This window comes from Colletotrichum jinshuiense, chromosome 1 (assembly GCF_051148585.1).
Source record: "Colletotrichum jinshuiense chromosome 1, complete sequence".
NCBI classification, from domain to species: domain Eukaryota; kingdom Fungi; phylum Ascomycota; class Sordariomycetes; order Glomerellales; family Glomerellaceae; genus Colletotrichum; species Colletotrichum jinshuiense.
Window position 1 is genome coordinate 2,200,629 of NC_139302.1, and position 17,980 is coordinate 2,218,608.

At 58.4% G+C, this 17,980-nt stretch overlaps 9 protein-coding genes across 9 annotated transcripts; 3 read left to right on the top strand and 6 right to left on the bottom strand.

Moving 5' to 3' along the window:
- Window positions 1–414: 414 nt before the first annotated feature.
- On the bottom strand, window positions 415–1,755 carry EsH8_I_000582 (batten's disease protein Cln3; the record flags this gene model as incomplete). The annotated part of the gene is made up of 2 exons (XM_083267995.1): window positions 415–1,559; window positions 1,665–1,755. The coding sequence occupies 2 exons, from the start codon at window positions 1,753–1,755 to the stop codon at window positions 415–417; spliced, it is 1,236 nt and encodes a 411-aa protein (XP_083118433.1).
- A 546-nt stretch (window positions 1,756–2,301) lies between these two features.
- On the top strand, window positions 2,302–4,119 carry EsH8_I_000583 (glycosyltransferase domain-containing protein; the record flags this gene model as incomplete). The annotated part of the gene is made up of 2 exons (XM_083267996.1): window positions 2,302–2,514; window positions 2,563–4,119. The coding sequence occupies 2 exons, from the start codon at window positions 2,302–2,304 to the stop codon at window positions 4,117–4,119; spliced, it is 1,770 nt and encodes a 589-aa protein (XP_083118434.1).
- A 355-nt stretch (window positions 4,120–4,474) lies between these two features.
- Window positions 4,475–6,385, bottom strand: EsH8_I_000584 (uncharacterized protein; the record flags this gene model as incomplete). Its single annotated transcript, XM_083267997.1, has 3 exons — window positions 4,475–5,266; window positions 5,324–5,624; window positions 5,718–6,385. The coding sequence occupies 3 exons, from the start codon at window positions 6,383–6,385 to the stop codon at window positions 4,475–4,477; spliced, it is 1,761 nt and encodes a 586-aa protein (XP_083118435.1).
- Window positions 6,386–7,896: 1,511 nt separating this feature from the next.
- Window positions 7,897–8,771, top strand: EsH8_I_000585 (DASH complex subunit Spc34; the record flags this gene model as incomplete). The annotated part of the gene is made up of 2 exons (XM_083267998.1): window positions 7,897–7,961; window positions 8,054–8,771. The coding sequence occupies 2 exons, from the start codon at window positions 7,897–7,899 to the stop codon at window positions 8,769–8,771; spliced, it is 783 nt and encodes a 260-aa protein (XP_083118436.1).
- A 181-nt stretch (window positions 8,772–8,952) lies between these two features.
- On the bottom strand, window positions 8,953–9,717 carry EsH8_I_000586 (thioredoxin-like protein; the record flags this gene model as incomplete). The annotated part of the gene is made up of 2 exons (XM_083267999.1): window positions 8,953–9,597; window positions 9,670–9,717. The coding sequence occupies 2 exons, from the start codon at window positions 9,715–9,717 to the stop codon at window positions 8,953–8,955; spliced, it is 693 nt and encodes a 230-aa protein (XP_083118437.1).
- A 530-nt stretch (window positions 9,718–10,247) lies between these two features.
- EsH8_I_000587 (uncharacterized protein) lies at window positions 10,248–11,351 on the bottom strand (the record flags this gene model as incomplete). Its single annotated transcript, XM_083268000.1, has 1 exon — window positions 10,248–11,351. One exon carries the CDS (start codon window positions 11,349–11,351, stop codon window positions 10,248–10,250), a length of 1,104 nt encoding a protein of 367 aa, XP_083118438.1.
- Window positions 11,352–11,727: 376 nt separating this feature from the next.
- Window positions 11,728–13,186, top strand: EsH8_I_000588 (DNA replication regulator SLD2; the record flags this gene model as incomplete). The annotated part of the gene is made up of 2 exons (XM_083268001.1): window positions 11,728–11,869; window positions 11,922–13,186. 2 exons carry the CDS (start codon window positions 11,728–11,730, stop codon window positions 13,184–13,186), a joined length of 1,407 nt encoding a protein of 468 aa, XP_083118439.1.
- Window positions 13,187–13,289: 103 nt separating this feature from the next.
- EsH8_I_000589 (uncharacterized protein) lies at window positions 13,290–14,303 on the bottom strand (the record flags this gene model as incomplete). Its single annotated transcript, XM_083268002.1, has 1 exon — window positions 13,290–14,303. One exon carries the CDS (start codon window positions 14,301–14,303, stop codon window positions 13,290–13,292), a length of 1,014 nt encoding a protein of 337 aa, XP_083118440.1.
- Window positions 14,304–15,124: 821 nt separating this feature from the next.
- On the bottom strand, window positions 15,125–17,166 carry EsH8_I_000590 (uncharacterized protein; the record flags this gene model as incomplete). The annotated part of the gene is made up of 3 exons (XM_083268003.1): window positions 15,125–15,928; window positions 15,997–16,570; window positions 17,033–17,166. 3 exons carry the CDS (start codon window positions 17,164–17,166, stop codon window positions 15,125–15,127), a joined length of 1,512 nt encoding a protein of 503 aa, XP_083118441.1.
- Window positions 17,167–17,980: the final 814 nt, after the last annotated feature.

Below are 17,980 nucleotides of genomic sequence, written 5' to 3' on the forward strand. Positions count from 1 at the left end.
AAGACGTTGAAGTACTGTATTAATTACACGTAGACGTGAGCGTCGCAGTTCAAGATCCAGGAGACCGGGTTACAAGGTATGAGGGACACAATCTTACAGAGCAACAATCGGCTGTGAGATGAAGCCAACTAAATCAAGCGACTGTTCCGCACCAAACGACATTCGGGGAATCAAAAGACGTATTGTTTAAACAACGCATTGAATCCCGGTAGATCAGTCACAATGCTCCCCGTATGTGTAACCAATATCGAGTCAGAATTGCCGTTTCGGGTAGTGTGGGGTTACGGGACCAGCTTGTCATTGGCGCCTTGGTTACGACGTAGGTTTTTTTTCCCTTTCTTTTACTTTGTTGTATATTTCCTCCTCCCTAGATTAGGAAATCAAAAGACACAATATCAAATGCTGTGGTTGTTCTTATCGTGTTCTGCGACACCATCGCCTGCCACTCACGAGCGATCCGCACATCGCCGTCTCGAGAACGGCGCCCAGGACGCCTCCGGCGGCCATCCCTCCCGCCTCGCCCGCGGTCACCAGCCCGAGGCCAAACTCCCGGTCGGCCGCGCTTCTCGACCCCTCCATCGTTCTAGCCAGCACGTTCATGTACGCCGACCCGCCCACGACCCCGACCAACAGCGCCAGGAAGAAGGCAATGTGGTTGGAGACGAGGAAAACGGCGTTGAAGAGCGCGACGGCCGCCCACACGCTCAGCGCCACCGACGGCAGCCTGAAGTTCCGGACGCGGACAAACCTGATCGACGACCGCCCAAGCCAGGTCCCCAGGTGGAGAGCCGCGCAGTAGGCGGCGTGAAAGTGGGCGAACGTCTCAAAGCCGGACACGTCCAGCGCCCTGGCAACGCCGTACTGCAGCAGAGACAACGCCCCGGACGCCACGAAGAGCGGGAGCATGTCCGACCGGATCAGGCCGCGTACCGCCCTGGCCTTGCCTCCGGGCCCCTGCGGGCTGGCAGGCCTCGGCCCTGTCTGATTCCGTCCCAGAAAAGACCGCCCTTCCTCGGCGTCCCCGCGTTCCCTGTCAAGACCATCGTGCTTCCCGGCGCTCCTGGTCAGCCTCTGAGGCAGGACGACGAAGTGCGCGGCCAGGAGCAGGGCAACGAGGTGGTATATGTACCCCGTGGCGCTTCTCAGGAGCCTTCCCGCGCCGTACGTGACGAGAAACGGCCACACGGCGTTCTCGAGCAGCCCCGCGCCCGTGCCGAAGCCCCACCCTGCTAGCCCGGGCATGCCGGCGGACCCTACCATCCCGAGGCACGAGACCTCCATCGCGGCCGAGGCGAAGGAGGCGAGCACCGTGTTCGCGATGCGCACGGGGGGGAGCACGTTCGGCGGCGTGTCGTCGGCGAGCCTTTTCGCGATGAGCCAGCACGCCGCGGCGACGAGCGGGCGTACCCGGCATGGCATGCGGCGAATGACGAACGGAAGCGTCAGCTTGGTGAGAAGCACCGGCAGGAGCTCAATCAGAATGACAATGTGCCGCGGGTACGGGATGATGAGATAGTTTGCCGCGTGGATGATGGATGGGAGGACCGTGTTGGCGAGACCTGCAGGATGTCAGCCATTTCGGTTGCGATCGAGATAGAGAGTGTCCGCCCTCCGAAGGAGAACAAAACAGAACAAAGGAAAAATAAAGGCGAAGCAGAGTTTACCTAGCAGCGCAAACCCCATAAACGTCCGGCACTCCTCCATCGACCACGGCATCGACGCTGGCCGGGCCGGTGACTTGCATTTCGGCTCCATTACGAATGAGTGTTGGTGCGGCGGCGGCCCAAGGTCGGCAACATCGCAGCGCAGCCGTCGGGAACATATGTTCTTTCAAAACTTAACAGGAACCGCGACCGCCCTTTTCCTCCCATTCTTTCCCCCTTTCCCGCCCTTAAACATAACAACAAGCCGGTCAATTGAAATGAAGCTTGCAAACCACGTGTGGTCGCCCGCGGAGTGCCGAAAAAACCAGAAGCGGGCGGTTGACGGGACCGGGGAACCCCCACCTACCCCCCCTGCCGACGAATCGAATCCACCACGTGGGATGGATCCGGGCAATTGATAGGGAAAAGGAAGCCGTCGCACCAGCCCCACGTCCGACGCGTCTTGGCTTCACCGAGATCAAGAGAAGCCCGCTTGACGATCATGCCTCATTACAGGTTTCTATCTGCTCGGCATTGGGGCTTCGTTTTACAGTCGTGATGGGGCGGGGACTGGCTCTGGAGGAGAAATCATCATGCATCGTCGTGCGAGTCTACAAACTCACCACGGCCTGTCGCTGCCATAGTGAGCGTCACTGCAATGGCGCCTAAAACCAGACCATCGTATTGCTTCGCCTGGCGTCGGGACTCGACATCGGAGACTGGAAGAAATGACGGATTACTGAATGGCGAGGCGCACCGTGGCGGCCAGAACCAGGCTGCGATATCCGAGCGGCTGCTCGCCGTATTCTCAAATGTCATCCTGCCCGTCATCATCTTCATTGGGTTCGCCGGGTATGCGTTAACGAGCCTGGTATGTTCTGGCAAGCACACACGATCTCCGCCCACTGACGTTCTCTAGTTCCCGGCGGAGGCCAACTATTTCGTGCACGGCGGCCACACGGAGAGGACAATATCGCGGTCTCATCTCGAGCGCCTCGGCAGTCCCCCCCGTGCTGACGTAGGCGGCTCCCGTCGGCTGAGGCTCTTCATGCCCGCCGACGGGCCGAACATCAACCTCTGCAAGACCGTCATGTCGGCCGTCGCCCTCGGGTACCCCATGCCCACCATGCTCAACTGGGGCGGCGAGTTCAACCGGCCCGACTGGCACTTCGCCGGGTCTCACATAGCGAAGCTGGAGTCGCTCCTGGCAGTCATTGACGCCCTGTACGAGGATGACGGCGGCGACGTGGACGAGAATGACCTGGTCCTCCTCGTGGATGCCTACGACGTGTGGTTCCAGCTCCCCCCGTCCGTCCTCATCGAGCGCTTCCACCGCCTCAACCGCGACGCCGACGCCCGTGCGAGACAGCAATGGGAAAGTCGCGGCCTCAAGCCCGACTTCCCGATACAGCCGCCGAGCCAAAGCATCGTCGTCACCACGGCCAAAGACTGCCAGCCGGACTGGGAGTCGGGCTCGAGCCCGCGGTACGAGTACTGGCCGGACTCGCCCCTGCCGTCGGACTTTTACGGTGAGAGGACCGATCGGGTGCTGCCGTACGCGTTCGACTCGGCCAGGAAGTACAAGAAGATCAGGCCCAGGTGCGTCAACAGCGGGATGATCATGGGCACCATCGGGTCTCTGAGGGGCGCGCTGCGGAAGTGCAAAGACAAGGTCGACGAGGCCGCCGCGAGCGGCCGGCAGCTTTGGAGCGACCAGGCGCTCTTTGCAGAGGTCATTGGCGACCAGGAGGTGTGGCGCCACTGGGTGCGGGGTTTGGCCTCGACGTGGAACGGATTCGTGTCTAACGATCACCCCGGGGCCCTGCCGAAGGAAGTGCGGAGGATCGCGGGCGAAGCACTGGCCGGGGAGAGATTCGAGTTCGGCATCGGCCTGGACTACGACTTCGCGACCATCCCGCCGACCTGCTCGTCGGAAGACGACGGCTTCTTCGTCAAGCTCGACGACGCAGAGGCGGTCAGGAAGGGGTCGGAAACGGCGGGAGTCCCTGGCGACGTGAGGGTCAAGGGCATCCCGCCCGAGCTGAAGGACGCCGCACAGCCCCTGTCTGGGCTGGGCTGGGGCAACGTGTCTCTCTATACGGACTTCTTCTTCGGCACCACACCGGTGGGAATCCACCACAACGCCTACATCTTCGGCCTCAAGCCGTGGAGGCTGGAGAACTGGTGGAACATGACGTGGTTCTACCCCCACTTGCGGGATCTTGTGGGCAATGCCCTCGAGTCGAACAGGAAGCTCACGCCGTTGGCGAGACTTCCCATACATGGCGATGCTGGAAATGAGATGATATATTGGGCATCGGAAGAAGGTGCAGGAAGTAAGGCTGTAAGGGTCTTTGACGGTTCCGGTAAGGAGGCGAAGTTCGCTTCTATCGGGTGGGACGACGTGTGCCAGAAAGGGGATGAGAAGTGGTACAATGTGCTCTTTGGGGATGGCCAGGGACCTCTGACGGCCTGATGTCTGGATTCTGAGCTTTTACTGATAGTATTGAAATCCGGATATCTCGATGTAATATGAGCACTGGTTCTGTCACAGCACACTCGATATACTATATGCGTCCTCTTTCATGAGATAAATTCGTTCGAGGTCCGCAATCTGTATTCGTGAAGGGGGACTCGGTGTAATTTGATTTGAACGAGAAAGATTCCACGAGGGGAATCTAACATGAATATACATACATCGAATTTAACATTGTGATGAACTTGGGGGTAAATAGTACTAAATACTCTGCCACAGTGAGAAACTATATAAGGTACTGAAAGGGTATCATTCTCTAAATGCTATTCAAATACAAACGCCACCCAACAAATTACTACAACGTGGCATTCCTGACAATGCCGTTCTCGGTGTACAACAAAGGTGGCGTCTCTGAAGGGCTACGTCCGTTGCGATACAGCCAAAGCCTCGAGAGATCCTTGACCTTGACAGTCCTCTTCCTGTGCCGCCCCTTGACGCGCTCCCCGTGAAATTCAACCTCGTTGGCGAAACCGCGGCCGAGATACGAGACCTCAAACGCCTCGCGGGCATTTGCCCCCGCATCGCCCTGCCTGCCAACCTGGATTTCGCTCTCCATGAACTCGCTTTCTTCCGCGGCGCCGATAAACTCGCCCGTCTTCGGGTCCTTGGCGAGAGGGAACATGCCGTCTAAGTAGTGCTGGCACAGCTGGTGACCGCCTCGGTCTGATGCCCTGACGAATAGGCGGCCGATGAAGCGTGGCATGGTGTGGTCTGCAGCTAGAGAAGTACAAAAGTGTAACACTCCCCAGATTGCCACAAAGTCTGTTGAGTGGGCGTAATGCTCGACATGGCCGATGGCACGATCGAGGGCGGCCGTTGATGACCTGGAGGAGGTGGACGATGACTCAGTGGTAATGTTCGGAGTACGGGAGTGGCGAGATTCAGCGTTGCTTCCATTGCTCATACTCGAAGCGCGGCGATGGTTGTCGATGGCGACTGGCGATATCGGGCTGCCAACGGCGTCTACTTCGGACATTGTAGTCGTCGTCAGGGTCATGGCGGCGGGGTTTCGCTGCGCCAGAGCCTGGGACAAAACGTGGCGATGCGGGTTGTTGAAGTGGTTCGCGGCGTTGCCGAACGTGTATACCTATTTCGATCCCGTCAGCGATGCCATGAGCAGGTTTCGCCAGCAGCCATTAATTACCTCGAGTTTAGCAAGAAGGTCTTGCGGAAGTTCCTGCAGAAGCCAGTCGAGGACCAGGCCACCCTCGATACCTCCTTGAGAATGCAAGATGAAGACAACTTTGGAATACTGCGGGTTGTACAGCGTCTCTTTGACGATTCGGTAGCACATTCGCACGTCGTATGTAGCATAACCGAAGTTTCGCTGGATGAGGCACTCGACAACATCAAAGAGAATACCCGAAGTCTGGTTGTGGATCCCGAGAATTGGCCTCTTAAAGGTGAGAGCCAGCCTGTTCAGGTTATTCTTCATCCAATGGTCCCTAGTATAGAGTCAGCCTTTGCTCCGAGAAATATGCTCATACAGATGATCGAGAACCACAGAGAACAAGGGACGCGGGGACGTATCAACTTACCCAACAGCGACACCGTTCAAAAAGATCCATTTCTCGTGGGCGTGCTCCGGCAGTGCTGGCGCGTACTTGGGGTCCGATGTGTAGGTGAGGGTTGGGCCGTTGAGTAACAGGCAGAGGAGGTAGTTGACGGCGAAGAATGCACCCAGCCCGAGCCCGGCCACCCAAATGGGCAAAAGAATGACAAACGGCAGAGCCAAGATGAAGGCGATTTGTAGAATGCACAGGACGACGTGCATGAAGATGCAGAAGAGGTTCTGCCTCGTGAAGGCCAGCTCGTCGAGTTCGCCAGAGTCGGCCGGGGTGATGGGCCAGACGATCCACGGCAGCGCCCAAATGTACTGGGTAAAGTAGTAGATATCCCACGCGAGCAGCTTCCACGGGAAATCGGTGTACGAGTAGCTGATGACGGAGCTCCCGCCCACCTGGGAGCCCAAAAACTTTGTCGAGCCCATCCTCTGTTTGAGCAGGTCTTGTCGTTGCTGCTGTCTTGATCGGTAACGCAGCGCGAACTTTTCGCCCAAGCCTGGGATGGAGAGGAGTCCGACGGCCATGACGACGGGAATCGCAAGGACAATATACAACCAGGAATAATCAGATGGCGACAGCGACAGAAAGGGCATCTGATCAAGTGACCAGCGGGAGGAGGAGAGCGGGTGCTCACGCGCCATTATATCGTGGGGAAATGGACTGGGGAAGGGCCGCGCCGGCGAGACACCAGCAAACTCCAACCAGCAAACTAGAGATCCTAGTCCCCGGCACACACCAACATCGAAAAAGAAAGAGACGCGGGTGCAGGGCTGAGCTTGGCTGAGCTGCTGGGGGGGCTTGACGACGGCGTCGCTCTTGGCTGATCACTGGACCAGGGCACACTCGCCAATTGGGGAGGTGTGGAGGTCAGCGGCTGGGGCGCCACCCCGCTGCCGCTGCCTGCCCCCCGTCCTAAATCACTGAGGTGTGGGCGATGGTAAGGGTGATGGTGAGCCGTAGCCTTCTTGGGGGCTGAGATGAGCAAACATCGAAGCCGATGAAATGAAAAGAGGCGGCATGCAGTCAGACCCGGGCAGTGCAAGGAAGGGATATGCAAGGCTCCGGGATGCCCACCGAATAGAGACCAATAACGGTTAAGCCGTTATGTTTGCAGTGAGAAAGGAGAAGACGCCCGATGTCTTGGGCTTGTCTGAGGTGCATGTGGTCGGCGTCCTTGTTGGCTTTTTTGGAGGGCTTGGGGCGTCTTACATAGCACAGCAGCGCATGTTGGAGAGCAGCGCTCATGGCGACCCCCTAGGTACGAAAATAGCCCAATTGGAGTCGCCAGCTGTCGTCATGAGTGACGTTACATGCCCAGCCAATCGGCACACCCATTCCGGAAGAGTCATCCTCTAACCAAAGAACGAATGCCTGCAGGCTTGAAGATCCTTGGGGGTCCAAGCCGCAGATTGCGATTCTCACCGATAACACAAACAGGCAGCCGCAAAAAAGGGCCAAGAGATGAGATTGCAGCCTTGTGGGTTGGTTTAGGGTTTGATTGTCCATCATATTTGGGGGCTAAATAGCCGGATATCCAACTGCATGACGGCAAGCTGAGTTGGCCAGGTCCGAGTGCAGCGATACATCGAGTCGCAAGCCCGAGTCGGCTCGTGATCGTCATGGCGGCCGATTAGATACTCAGGTTGGAAAAAGATACCGCAAAGCTTGGCTGCCGACACTGTCAGGTAGCGCATCATTCTTGGAGCAACCAAGTACATCCTCTGTATCCAAGACACCCGGGTTCATTGTGCGTTTCCAGAGACCTTTGTGGCCTGCGCAGTCTGTAGTACCGTTGGAGAGTTGAAAAAAAAAATATGCAATGCAGAAGAACGGACGAACTTGAAGAACAGATGAAGATCAGATCGGAACAATAGACCAGCTTGAAGCACAGGATGTGATGGGACTGGCCATAAGGATGCGCTGGTCCGTGCACCAAGCAGCGACGACGTGGGACCCTCGCCGGCGCTGCCCAATTGTTTGGTGGGGCAGTTTGTTTGGTTCCAAACATTGAGCCTCCCGCTCGTCAACATCCATCCCACCAAGCCCAAACTCGGCCAGCTTCGGAGCACCAGAAGCCTCAATCGCCCGCCGCGCGCGAATCGCATACCCCAGCCATCACGAAAGCAGTCCCCGGGGCTACCCAACCGCCATCATGTCCATGCTCTCGATTCACCTGGAGCAAATAGCGATATCCTGCGAGGGCATCGACTCTCTCCCGTTCGTGCCCTTCCCCCCCCCCCCCCCCCCCCCCCCCCTACAAAGCAAGACCACTCTTGTGTCGTATCAGCCGACTGACCGCGTGCGCCCAGCTTTCCTCCCCCCAAAATCTTCACGACCGCAATGCTCTACAACTCCGACATCACCTCCCTCATCCGCGACACCGAGGCCCACGAACGCGCCCTCTTCTCCGTGCCCCCGCCCCCGGCGCCCACGACCTCCCAGAACCCCGACCCGAAACCCACCAACCGCCGCCAGACCGTCTTCAACGTCGCCTCGGGCGAGGTCACCACCGGTCCGCCCGCGGGGAGCTCCCGTGCCGGAGGCGGCGGCGGGATGGGCGGCCCGCGCCGTCACACCGCCGTCTCGGCCGTGCTGGGCGGGGACCTGCACGCCCAGCTGCGCAGGGGCGAGCGCCAGGCGGCCAGCAAAGGAGGCGACGTCGACGTCGAGGTTCTTCTCACGGGCGCGACGAAGCTCTGCGGCGTCTACGCGCTCCCCGGCGCGCTGGAGAGGATCCCGCAGCTAAGGTCGCGTTACGCGCACCAGACAAACACCCTGGCGTACTACGAGGCCAAGGTCGCCGAGCACCAGGCCACGCTGGAGAGGATGAACAAGGACCACTGGATGGGCGAGGGCGACGAGGAGCAGGACGTGCCGGAGGACGAGGACGAGGGGGGAGACCTCATGACGGAGGAGGATCTGCGGGCCGAGGAAGAGGTCGTGAGGGAGCTCGACAAGAAGAAGCGCGAGCTGCAGCAGCGGCTGCGGGCCATGGACAAAGATTTGGGGGGATTGCTAAACATGTGAAACAACCAAGAAAAAAAAAAGAGAAATGGGTTGGTGCTTTACGACGGCTTACGACATGATACCCAATGCGAAAAAAAAGCTCTATGGCATGATATTACAAAAAAAAAATTTGGAACTGTGTTGCTGTTTTTCAAGGGGAAAATAAGAGAGAATCAACATGGAGGAAGCCCGCCGCGCGTACCTAACAAGACAGGCCATTCTCTCCGCTCGATTCGTGGCTGCTTCTCTTCCTCGCCGCCACAATCTGTCCCAAGAACTCGCTCACGTCCTGCGCGCCGCCCACCTCGTACTTGTCGTTGATGACAAAGTGCGGCACCCCCCGCACGCCCATGCGGTACGCATCCTCGACCTGCCTGTCGACCTCTGCCCCGCCCTTGCCGTCCTCGAGCCACTTCTTCACCTCCTCCCTCTCCAGGCCGCCCTTTACCGCCGCGTCCATAATCATGTCCCAGCTCGTCACATCGCCGTTCTCCTCAAAGTAGCTCTTCATGATGGAGTTCATCACCGCGTCCTCGACCTCCGACCCCTTGCTCTTGGCCAGCTGAACCACCCGGTGCGCGTCGCGCGTGTGCCCGACCTTGCCGCCAAAGGTGAAGTTGAAACCCTCAGCCGCGCCCAAGCTCTTCATTCGCGTGTGCATCATCTCCAACCTATCGGCGCCGAAGCGCTCCGCCATGCGCTCGTTGATGGGGACGCCCTTCTTGGGCGCCGTCGGGTCGAGGTAGTAGGCCTGCCATGTGACGTTGAAGGTGTCGTCCTTGCCACCCGGATATGTCTTCTTGTACAAGTCTATCGCCCGGTTCAGGCGGGCTTTGCCAAGGTAGCACTTTTTTTTTTGGCCGCAGTGTTAGTGATGCAGACCAGTCGAGGATTATGGGTTGGTTGGGTGGGGCCTTACAAAGGGACAGACGGGGTCCGAGATGATTTTGATATCAATGGTAGCCATTTTGCTTGCCTGCCGTGCCGCGTTCATTCGTTGCAGTTGCTGGGAAATGTGTAGGAGAATGTCTATGTGGTATTTGAAGCTCGAGAGAAGCGCCTGGAGATTTTGATCCCTTGAAACATGGGGAACGACTTTGAAAATATTTATTGACATCACCTCGGCCTCCCGTCGGGCGGGACCCCGCCAAAAGTGCCGACGTACCATGATTACCAATCATTCCGGCCACCGATCCGGCCGGAACCTAATTAAATTTGAACGGCGGGATAGCTCCTCCCAAGCAGGGAACCCACTCCCGTCATTAATCAGCCCCCAGACCAGCGGCGGGAGCGGGACCAACAAGGTCCCGGTGCAATGAAGCAGCTTAGAACTTCAATTTGCTGTACGGGTATTGTCATCTCCAGTTTCTTCGAAGGCTGGTGCACGGGCTTCGAAACCTTGAGCCACCTAAAAAAAGATCCGCAAGTACTTCCGCCGCCACTGCGCAAAAAGGAAAGGAAAAAAAAAATTGGGGGTATCATATGGGTTTCCGAAGTTTAATCAACAGAATACCGCTCCGTCGCTTCTCGTAATCTCTCATGGTTTCGTGACCGGTGTGAGTCGTAGGGCTCGCGTCGGTACCTGCGTCGCTCGTCTCTCCTCCACGTCGAAGGATAGATCCCGTCGGCGCTTCCCGATGATTCACCCCGGTCAACGGCGCCAGGACTCTGAGATCGCCGGCGTTTAGGCACAACATCCGGATACTGCACGGCACGGTCCCAGCTCTCCAGCGACATATAAGGGCTCCTCAGCCATGCTCTGAGCTCATGAAGCAGGAGCCGGGTGTTCTCTCTTCCCAGAAACTCCTGGATCAGCTCCTCAGCCTGGCCCATGCTGCCTTGCATATCGACCGTCTTCAAAATCGCAATGATGTACTCCAACAGGAACTCGGCGTTGTTGGCCCTGCGGCGCCGCACAGGGTCGGCTTCCTGTGGCGGCGCATCGTTGTCGGGGGAGAGAAACTCGAAGACCTGCAGTTCGCGACGGAGGAACGTGCGCGCGCGCGAGACGAGCTCTGCGTCAGAGGCGAACATCTGCGGCGTCAAGTCTCTGTATCTTGAAATTCGGTTTGAGCCGACATGCAGCGAGTAGAGCTGGTTGCGGTAGACGGCCCTTCGGCGCGCAATAGCCTCGTCTTGAGAAGGAACAAATGTCCGGGTCGAATGCGGATTTGGCCGTGAGCGTCGTGGGCGCGCCTGAGAGTAATATCGCCTAGTCTGCTGGCCGAGAGGGTCGGCTTCTGCGGCCTTGGCCTTTTCCCGGGGCCTTTCAGGAGCCTTGAACGTTTTCCATTCTTTTCGGTCGTCGCTAAAGTCATAGCGGACCTCCTTTATCTCGGTCTTACACAGAGGGCATGCTGCTTGCTGTTCCAGCCATGTTACAAGACACAGGTAGTCGAAGTTGCGGTGGTGGCAGGGTTGCGCTTCGCAACCTTCGGTGATCTCTTCGAGGCAGATGACGCAACAGTCGTTAACCGATGCGCTCTCTTGAGCTTGAGGGTCCACCAGTCGTGAAGATATCTCCTGCAGCGTTGTTTGTAAAACGGCAGAATGAAGATCCTGTGGATTGGGGGTGCCGCTTCTTGCCGCTTCGGGGGACATGCCAACGCAAAGTTCAGGAAAATGACAATCGCGGTGTAATGGGATGGCAAAGATGAGAGATGCGTGTATGGAAGTGTGGCTGTACTGTAGCACAAGCTTAGTTAGTAAGCTGAATGCTGCATGCTGGAGCGATAAGATAAGGAGACCATGGTGGGGCTGGTGAGGCCAATGCGCTGGTGCTAGGCGACCGACAATCTTTCGCGTTTAGTGGTTCAGCAGAGGCGCGTCACAACCGCGTTGCCCCCCTCCACATCGAAGTCCACTCGGGAGTACATTCAGTTACTTGACCGGCTTGTCTCCTCAACTTGACCCTCCTTTGCTACGAGCCGCCCACCTTCAATGACGTATATACCTATAATTTAGCATTTGCCTCGATATGGACGACCAGACGAAGGCAGAATACGACTCCCAATCCCAGAAGCTTCGCGTGGAACTGAAGAACTGGGAAAGCTCTTGGGCAAAGTCCCACGACGGAAAGAAGCCGGGAAGAGACGACATTAAACGCAACGCCGACATTGGTATGTAGCGCCGTGTCCGAGGCGAGGTCCCAGAATACTAACAATGGAACAGCGCAAAAATACAAGCAGTACAACAAAGTTCGCGACATCCTATCGGGAAAGATCCCTCCGCCTCCAAAGGAGCACCTCAAAACAAAGAACTCGAGAGAAAACCCTGCGCCCACGACAACACCACTCAAGAGACACAAACATACCGAGACCCCCTCCAAATCCAAATCAAGTCTCGATAATGCCGGTCTCATCAGCACCCCCTCGATTTCCAGAACCCTGTTCAGTCCTGTGGCTCCAAGATCAATAGGTCCTACGCCGCAGCGCGACGGTCGCGTACTCGGGCTGTTCGATCTGATGGTAGAACGCGAGCTTGGAACACCTTCGAGAAAGAATTTGGACCTCAATACTTCCGCCGATTCAAGACCGACGCTCACGCCGAGGAAACGTGCTACACCCATGGACGAGGAGGATGGCGCTAGACTCGGGCGAACCCCTATGTCGACAAGCAAACGGCAAATGCTGGATAACTTTATGACACCGCTGAAGAACAAGGACGCACATGCAGCCGATGCCAAAACGCCCACAACTGTTTCGAAGCTTCAGTTTAGCACTCCATCTTTCCTCAAGAGGCATACTCAACCACCCCCCGACAAGAGCGATGACTTCGTCGCTCCGCCTTTACGCTTGCCCCGAAAACCAATAGTTCGTGGCCTGAGCGCCATTGTGGCAAGCCTTAGGAAAGTGGAAGAAGACAAGCTTGACGACGACCTCGAAGCCCTACGGGAGATTGAAGGCGAAGAAATGCCGCCAAGAGCACCTCCAAAGCCGAAGGAGGACTTCCTTGCTGCCGACAGTCAGGCGCAAAACCTACCTCTGGGTGGTTTCGACGACGAAGGCATGTACGATAGCCCTGATGAAAAGCAGACAGGGCGGGATGGAATGCCACTGAGGGTGTTCAAGAAGAAGGGCCAGAAGCGGACGACAAGAAGATCAAACATGAAGCCCGTTCACAGCAAACGGCCATCCGCCCCGGCCGAGAACGAAACGCCGGCGGAAGACGACGAAGACGCCGTTCCAGAAACGCAATTCAACGATCTGGCAAAAGATGCTCCTGATGAGCTTGCAGGATCTGGGTCGGATGCAGAATTTGACGAGTCTGCTCCAAAGACCAAGCCTGCAAAGAAGACAGAAAAGGCGGGGCCGGTCAAGAAGGCCGCAAGGAAGGTTAACGAGTTGGCGCACGCAAACTTCCGGCGACTGAAGCTGAGGAGCAATGGCGCGAAGGGCGGGCCGGGGCATAACAGCAAGTTTCGAAGACGGCGCTAGGTCAACGGTTGCATTAGAAGGCGTTTGTGTGGAAAGCGATATCACATTTAACTTTTTTGATGAGGTAATGCCCAAACAAAATATCATTATTATCATGGAACTACTAGTGCATCTTCTTCTTTCGGGGTATCGCAGCAGCAGCAACAGCGGGCGTAAGCCGCCTCTCTGGAAATGACCGGGCCAAATGACTTCTGAGGCGCAGCACCAGAACGACGAAATAGAAGGTCGCAAAGTCGCAACTGATGGACACCATAAGCCAAGACAAGCCGGCCGAAAAGGCGACGCGGTTGACGAGAAACCGGTCTTCGTGCGGCATGTCTGCAGGGATTTCGCCGTCCTTCTCCGCCAACCACTCGGTTTCGTCCCACGCGGAATCTTTACCCACTTCGCACATGTCCAGCTGCACGAAACTGCTGATGAGGCGTTGGCCGCGGTCGATCTGCCGCTGGACTCGTCCCAGGCAGCAGTGATGCGACCGGTCGCTCCTGGCCACGGGCATGATCCCCTCTCCTTTCCGGACAACCGGTGGCACCGACTGCTCGATCGTCTCCTTGTACCCTCTGCACTTGGTCTCGATCGCGGCCGACAACCGCACAAGCGCAACGTGGTCCTTGAGCAGTGCCCACGCCCAGCAGAATGCGAGGGCAGCCTGCAGCAGCATGTTCCTGGCCACGTCTCGCGTTTCGAGATGCCGCAGCTGGGCGCCGCAGCAGTTCTTCAGCGCCTGCTGCCGGTTGAGGATCTCGCGGTAGGTGCGCAGGCGCGGAGGCGGCGAGTGGTATGCGTGAGGGCTCCATTTCTTCGCCCTCTCCTCCAAGAGATCCTCCTTGTGCCACCGTTCCTGCCAAAAGACGTTCCAGAAGCCCGAGAGGTTGTCGGAGACCGTTTCCAAAATCGGCACGGCGTGTATCAGGTGCTCCCACCAGAATTGCCCCCAGTTTGTGGCGAGGAGGAGGTTGAGGATAAAGCCGCACACGTCGCTCGCCAAGACGTTCGGCAGGAGTTTCGGCCCGTGTATGATGTCCCTGATACCGATATGCAAGTACCTTAGGTGACGGCCCAGCCGAGAGGCTACTGTTGCTTTGGAGGCCTTCGTAGGTTGCGGCGAGGAGTCCATCGTCGGCTGCCGTTGAGGAAGCGTGCTGCGTGGTTCGAGGCTCCAAGACACTCTTGGACACTCGCCGTTACCGCCGTTGGCGTGGGACACCGGCCCTTTTCACATGCGAAGCCAATTCGACAACTTGTTGTGGTGTTGATGTCATAAGCACAGCTGAAGATACCCAACGGCCGCGCCGAGTCCGATATATGCGTTGGCAGGCGCCGCTCGCCTCGGCCCCCCCTTCCAAATAAAATAAAAACGAATTGCCCATTCGAGTAAGTTAACTCCACCTGGGGGGAGAATACTGCCCACCGCCGGGATGGCGTCTGATGTAAGACGGCGCTCACATGTAAGCAAGCGCTTATCCCAAACACCTGGGTTTTACCCACCAACACTCCCGGCAAGCGAATCCGTTTGGCTCAGTAAACGAGGATTCGATCCGTCGCCGGCCTGCTGCGCCTTGTCCGGTGCGAATGAGCGTGCATTTACTCCTTTCGGTTTGGGATTGCGGTATCAGGTTTGCGGGCATCTCTCACAGCCCCTCTCCATTCGCAGCCTCTCAATTTTCCTCCCCCCACGCAGTGGGCTCTGCGGCTGGATATGCAAATGTCAAACCATCGGTCAGCTTGGCAGAATTCGTGCTAGGACATGATATTTCCAAGTCGGTCTGGGTGCCCCTTCAACCCTATCATACGATGTATTCGGATATCGCAAATTAAGACGCGGCTCTCGTCCCGCCCGTTCTAACGCTCTCAGCCACCAGCAGCGCGTGTCGATGCTGCCCGCAAACACTTTCGCCACAGAGACAAATCTCACGCAAATCCATTGTTTTTTTATAGCTACTGCACCTCCTGTGGTGCTTCGACCGTTGTTACGACGGGTCCCTTTTCAGCCTCCACCTCTTTTTCTAACGACACCAAGCCGTTCACCGACAGCCTGCCCTGCTCGAGCTCGCCGTGCGCTTCGGCGTTCAGCCTCACCCACATTGTTTTCCTCAGCTCGAGGCCGTCGAGGAACACCTGGAACCATGACGGGTCGTACGGCGGCAGCGTCCTGCCCGCCCCGCTTCCGGCCTCGCCCGCCAGCGCCCGGACCGTCTCAAAGTAGTCCTCAAAGTGCGGGTGCACGAGCGAGAACTTGATGTCGTCGCCCTTCTCCGCGATGCGGTCGGCCTCCCACCTGGCCTGCTCCTCGGCGGGGGGCAGCCTGGCGCGCCCGCTCAGCACGCGCGCCGCGAGGACGGCCTGCCACTCGAAGATCTTGAACGTCAGGCCCGCGGCCACGGCGCCTATGAACAGGAGCGTCGGGTCGCGGTGGTAGACGACGTGCTGGTAGAGGCCCGGCACGCGGTTGTTCCGGACCTCGACGGAGGGCAGGAAGGGCAGCGTCCAGGTGAAGCCCGTGGCGAAGACGATGTTGTCGACGTCCGGGACGGACGTCCCGTCGGCGAAGTGCACCGTGCGGCCCTCGATGCGGGAGATTGTGGCGCGGCGGGAGATTTTGGGGTGGTCGAAGGCGCCGTCGCCAAAGTACAGGTTTGCCTTGCGGCCGTTCACGACGGAGTAGACGGGGAGCTGGGCGGTTTTGGTCAGGTCCACCGAGATGTCGGCCCCGGAGACGGAGGCGCCGACGACGACAACGCGCTGGGGGTGGCAGTCAGCGAGGGGCTCGGGTTTATTTGCTAGAGGGGAGGAGGCGCGAGTTTCGTTACCTTGTTGCGGAACTGCTCCCGCCCCCGGAAGAGCTTGCTGTGGATCACGCTCCCCGGGCGGGCCTTTTCGAACTCCTCGAGGCCCTCGATCTGGGGCACGTAAGGGACCCAGTAATGGCCCGTCGCGACGACGACGGCGTCGAACCATTCCACCCACCACTCGTCCTCGTCCCCGCCCTCCTTCCTCAGCGTGACCTTCCACTCTCCGCCGACCTTCTCGGCGCGCTCGACGGTGGTGCTGTAGGAGACGAGGTCCTGGTACCCGTTGCGGTTGACGAGCCCCTGGACGAAGTCCCTGATGACGGTCCAGTGGCGGAAGGGGGTCTCGGGGCCGTGCAGCGCTATCGAATTCTCCGTGCGCTCCTCGGGGATGGCCTCCTCCGTGAAGGACATGGGGATGCTGTCGACGTTGGTTTCCAGGTACGGGTAGATGCCCGACTCGGTGAAGCGCGGGGCCGAGCGTTTCGGGGTCTGCGCCGGGAGGGTGTCCGGGATCGGGATCGGGCGGTCGGCCGTGCGGTCGGCGAGGGAGGGGAGGTCGGTGAGGTGAGGCGGCGGCGTCTGGTCGCCGACCCTGCGGTTGGGTGTGTCAGTTCATGTTTTTGCAATGGTTGTTCCTCCTTGTCTGGCTCAGCTGTCGTCTTATTTTCTTCCCCGTCCCATCTCATCGCGCGCAATCCCCATCTCACTCGGTGCGTGGGTGGGCGGTCGCGACTCTCATGTAGCAATTTAACAGGCGTGCCCACACATGGATCGCATCGCGTGAATGTGTCTGACTACTGAAGCAGGCCTACTCAAAGAACCATCCGGGTGCCCAAAGACCTCGCATCGCCTTGCGCGCAACCCCCCGTCTTCGCGAGAGGTGCTGAACAACCCGGAGAGTCACCGACCAGGATCCTCAGCCATCAAGGTGCCCGCCGACGACCTCCATATGAGCTCACCAAGCCCCGCGTCGCACTCCATTGGGGGAGGGGAACATGATGTAAAACAAAAAAGGCCAACGGCGAATGAGGAGGCCAATGAGAAAACAACTCACCAGCAGCCGCCCGCCATCTCCCGGCGCTCAAACACGCGGATGACGTCGAAGGCCTTCTCCCGGGCCAGGGCGTCGATGGTGATGGCCCCGGCCGGGCCCGCACCGATGACAGCTACTCGCTTGATTGCGCCCATGGTGACACGATTATCCCCGCTCGGAAGAGAGAGCTGCTAGAGGTTCGTCACGGGTGAGGGATTGGAGTGGGAAGAAGAAGAAGAAGGGAGACAAAGAGAGGACGCTCGCAAAAAAACGAATGGACTGGAAACAGATTGGGCGCGACCGGAGGATCGCTGCAAGCCCGCGCCTGCACTTGAGCGACTTCACTCGCCTTTTTACTCCCTCCTCCCGGGAGCGTGGACTCGGCTCGCAGCGGGCGAGCGGACTGGGGGTTGTGGTGGTGGTGGGGGGTGGTTGAGGAGGGGCAAGAAACAGGGGACCGTGCTGCCAACGGACTGGCGGAGGGCCCAATCAGGCCGTCGTAAATCGCCTGACGGGGTAGTTAAGCAGGGATGCGGGTGCGATCCAGATGGCGCCATGGCGGGAACGCTGTGAGGGAGGTGCCTCTCCAGCCAGTGGACCGCCGTGTTTTGTAGGGGATTTGGTCATCTTAGCGCCCGATGGCGTTATCCCGCGAGGAAACGTTAAACCGGCCGCTCAACCGGCGGTTTGTCGGGTCCGCGGCGGGGTTGCGATAGAGTGAGTTTGATAAGCTTTCTGTGGGTTAGGTGAGATTGGGATACGGCACAGAGAGGCCATCAGGGTTCAATGCAGGTTGCATCAGAGTGCGCATGTTGGACCCTGGATGTTTCTTTTTGCGACGGGTCAGCTCCATTGCCGTGTGCTGTGACGCCAGCATGGAGAAAAGGCCTGGTTGGTGCAGGGGGGTGTGTTCATGGGTGAGGGCTGGGGTCGTGAGAGCGCGAGGGGAGAACCTGGATGGCCAGGTGC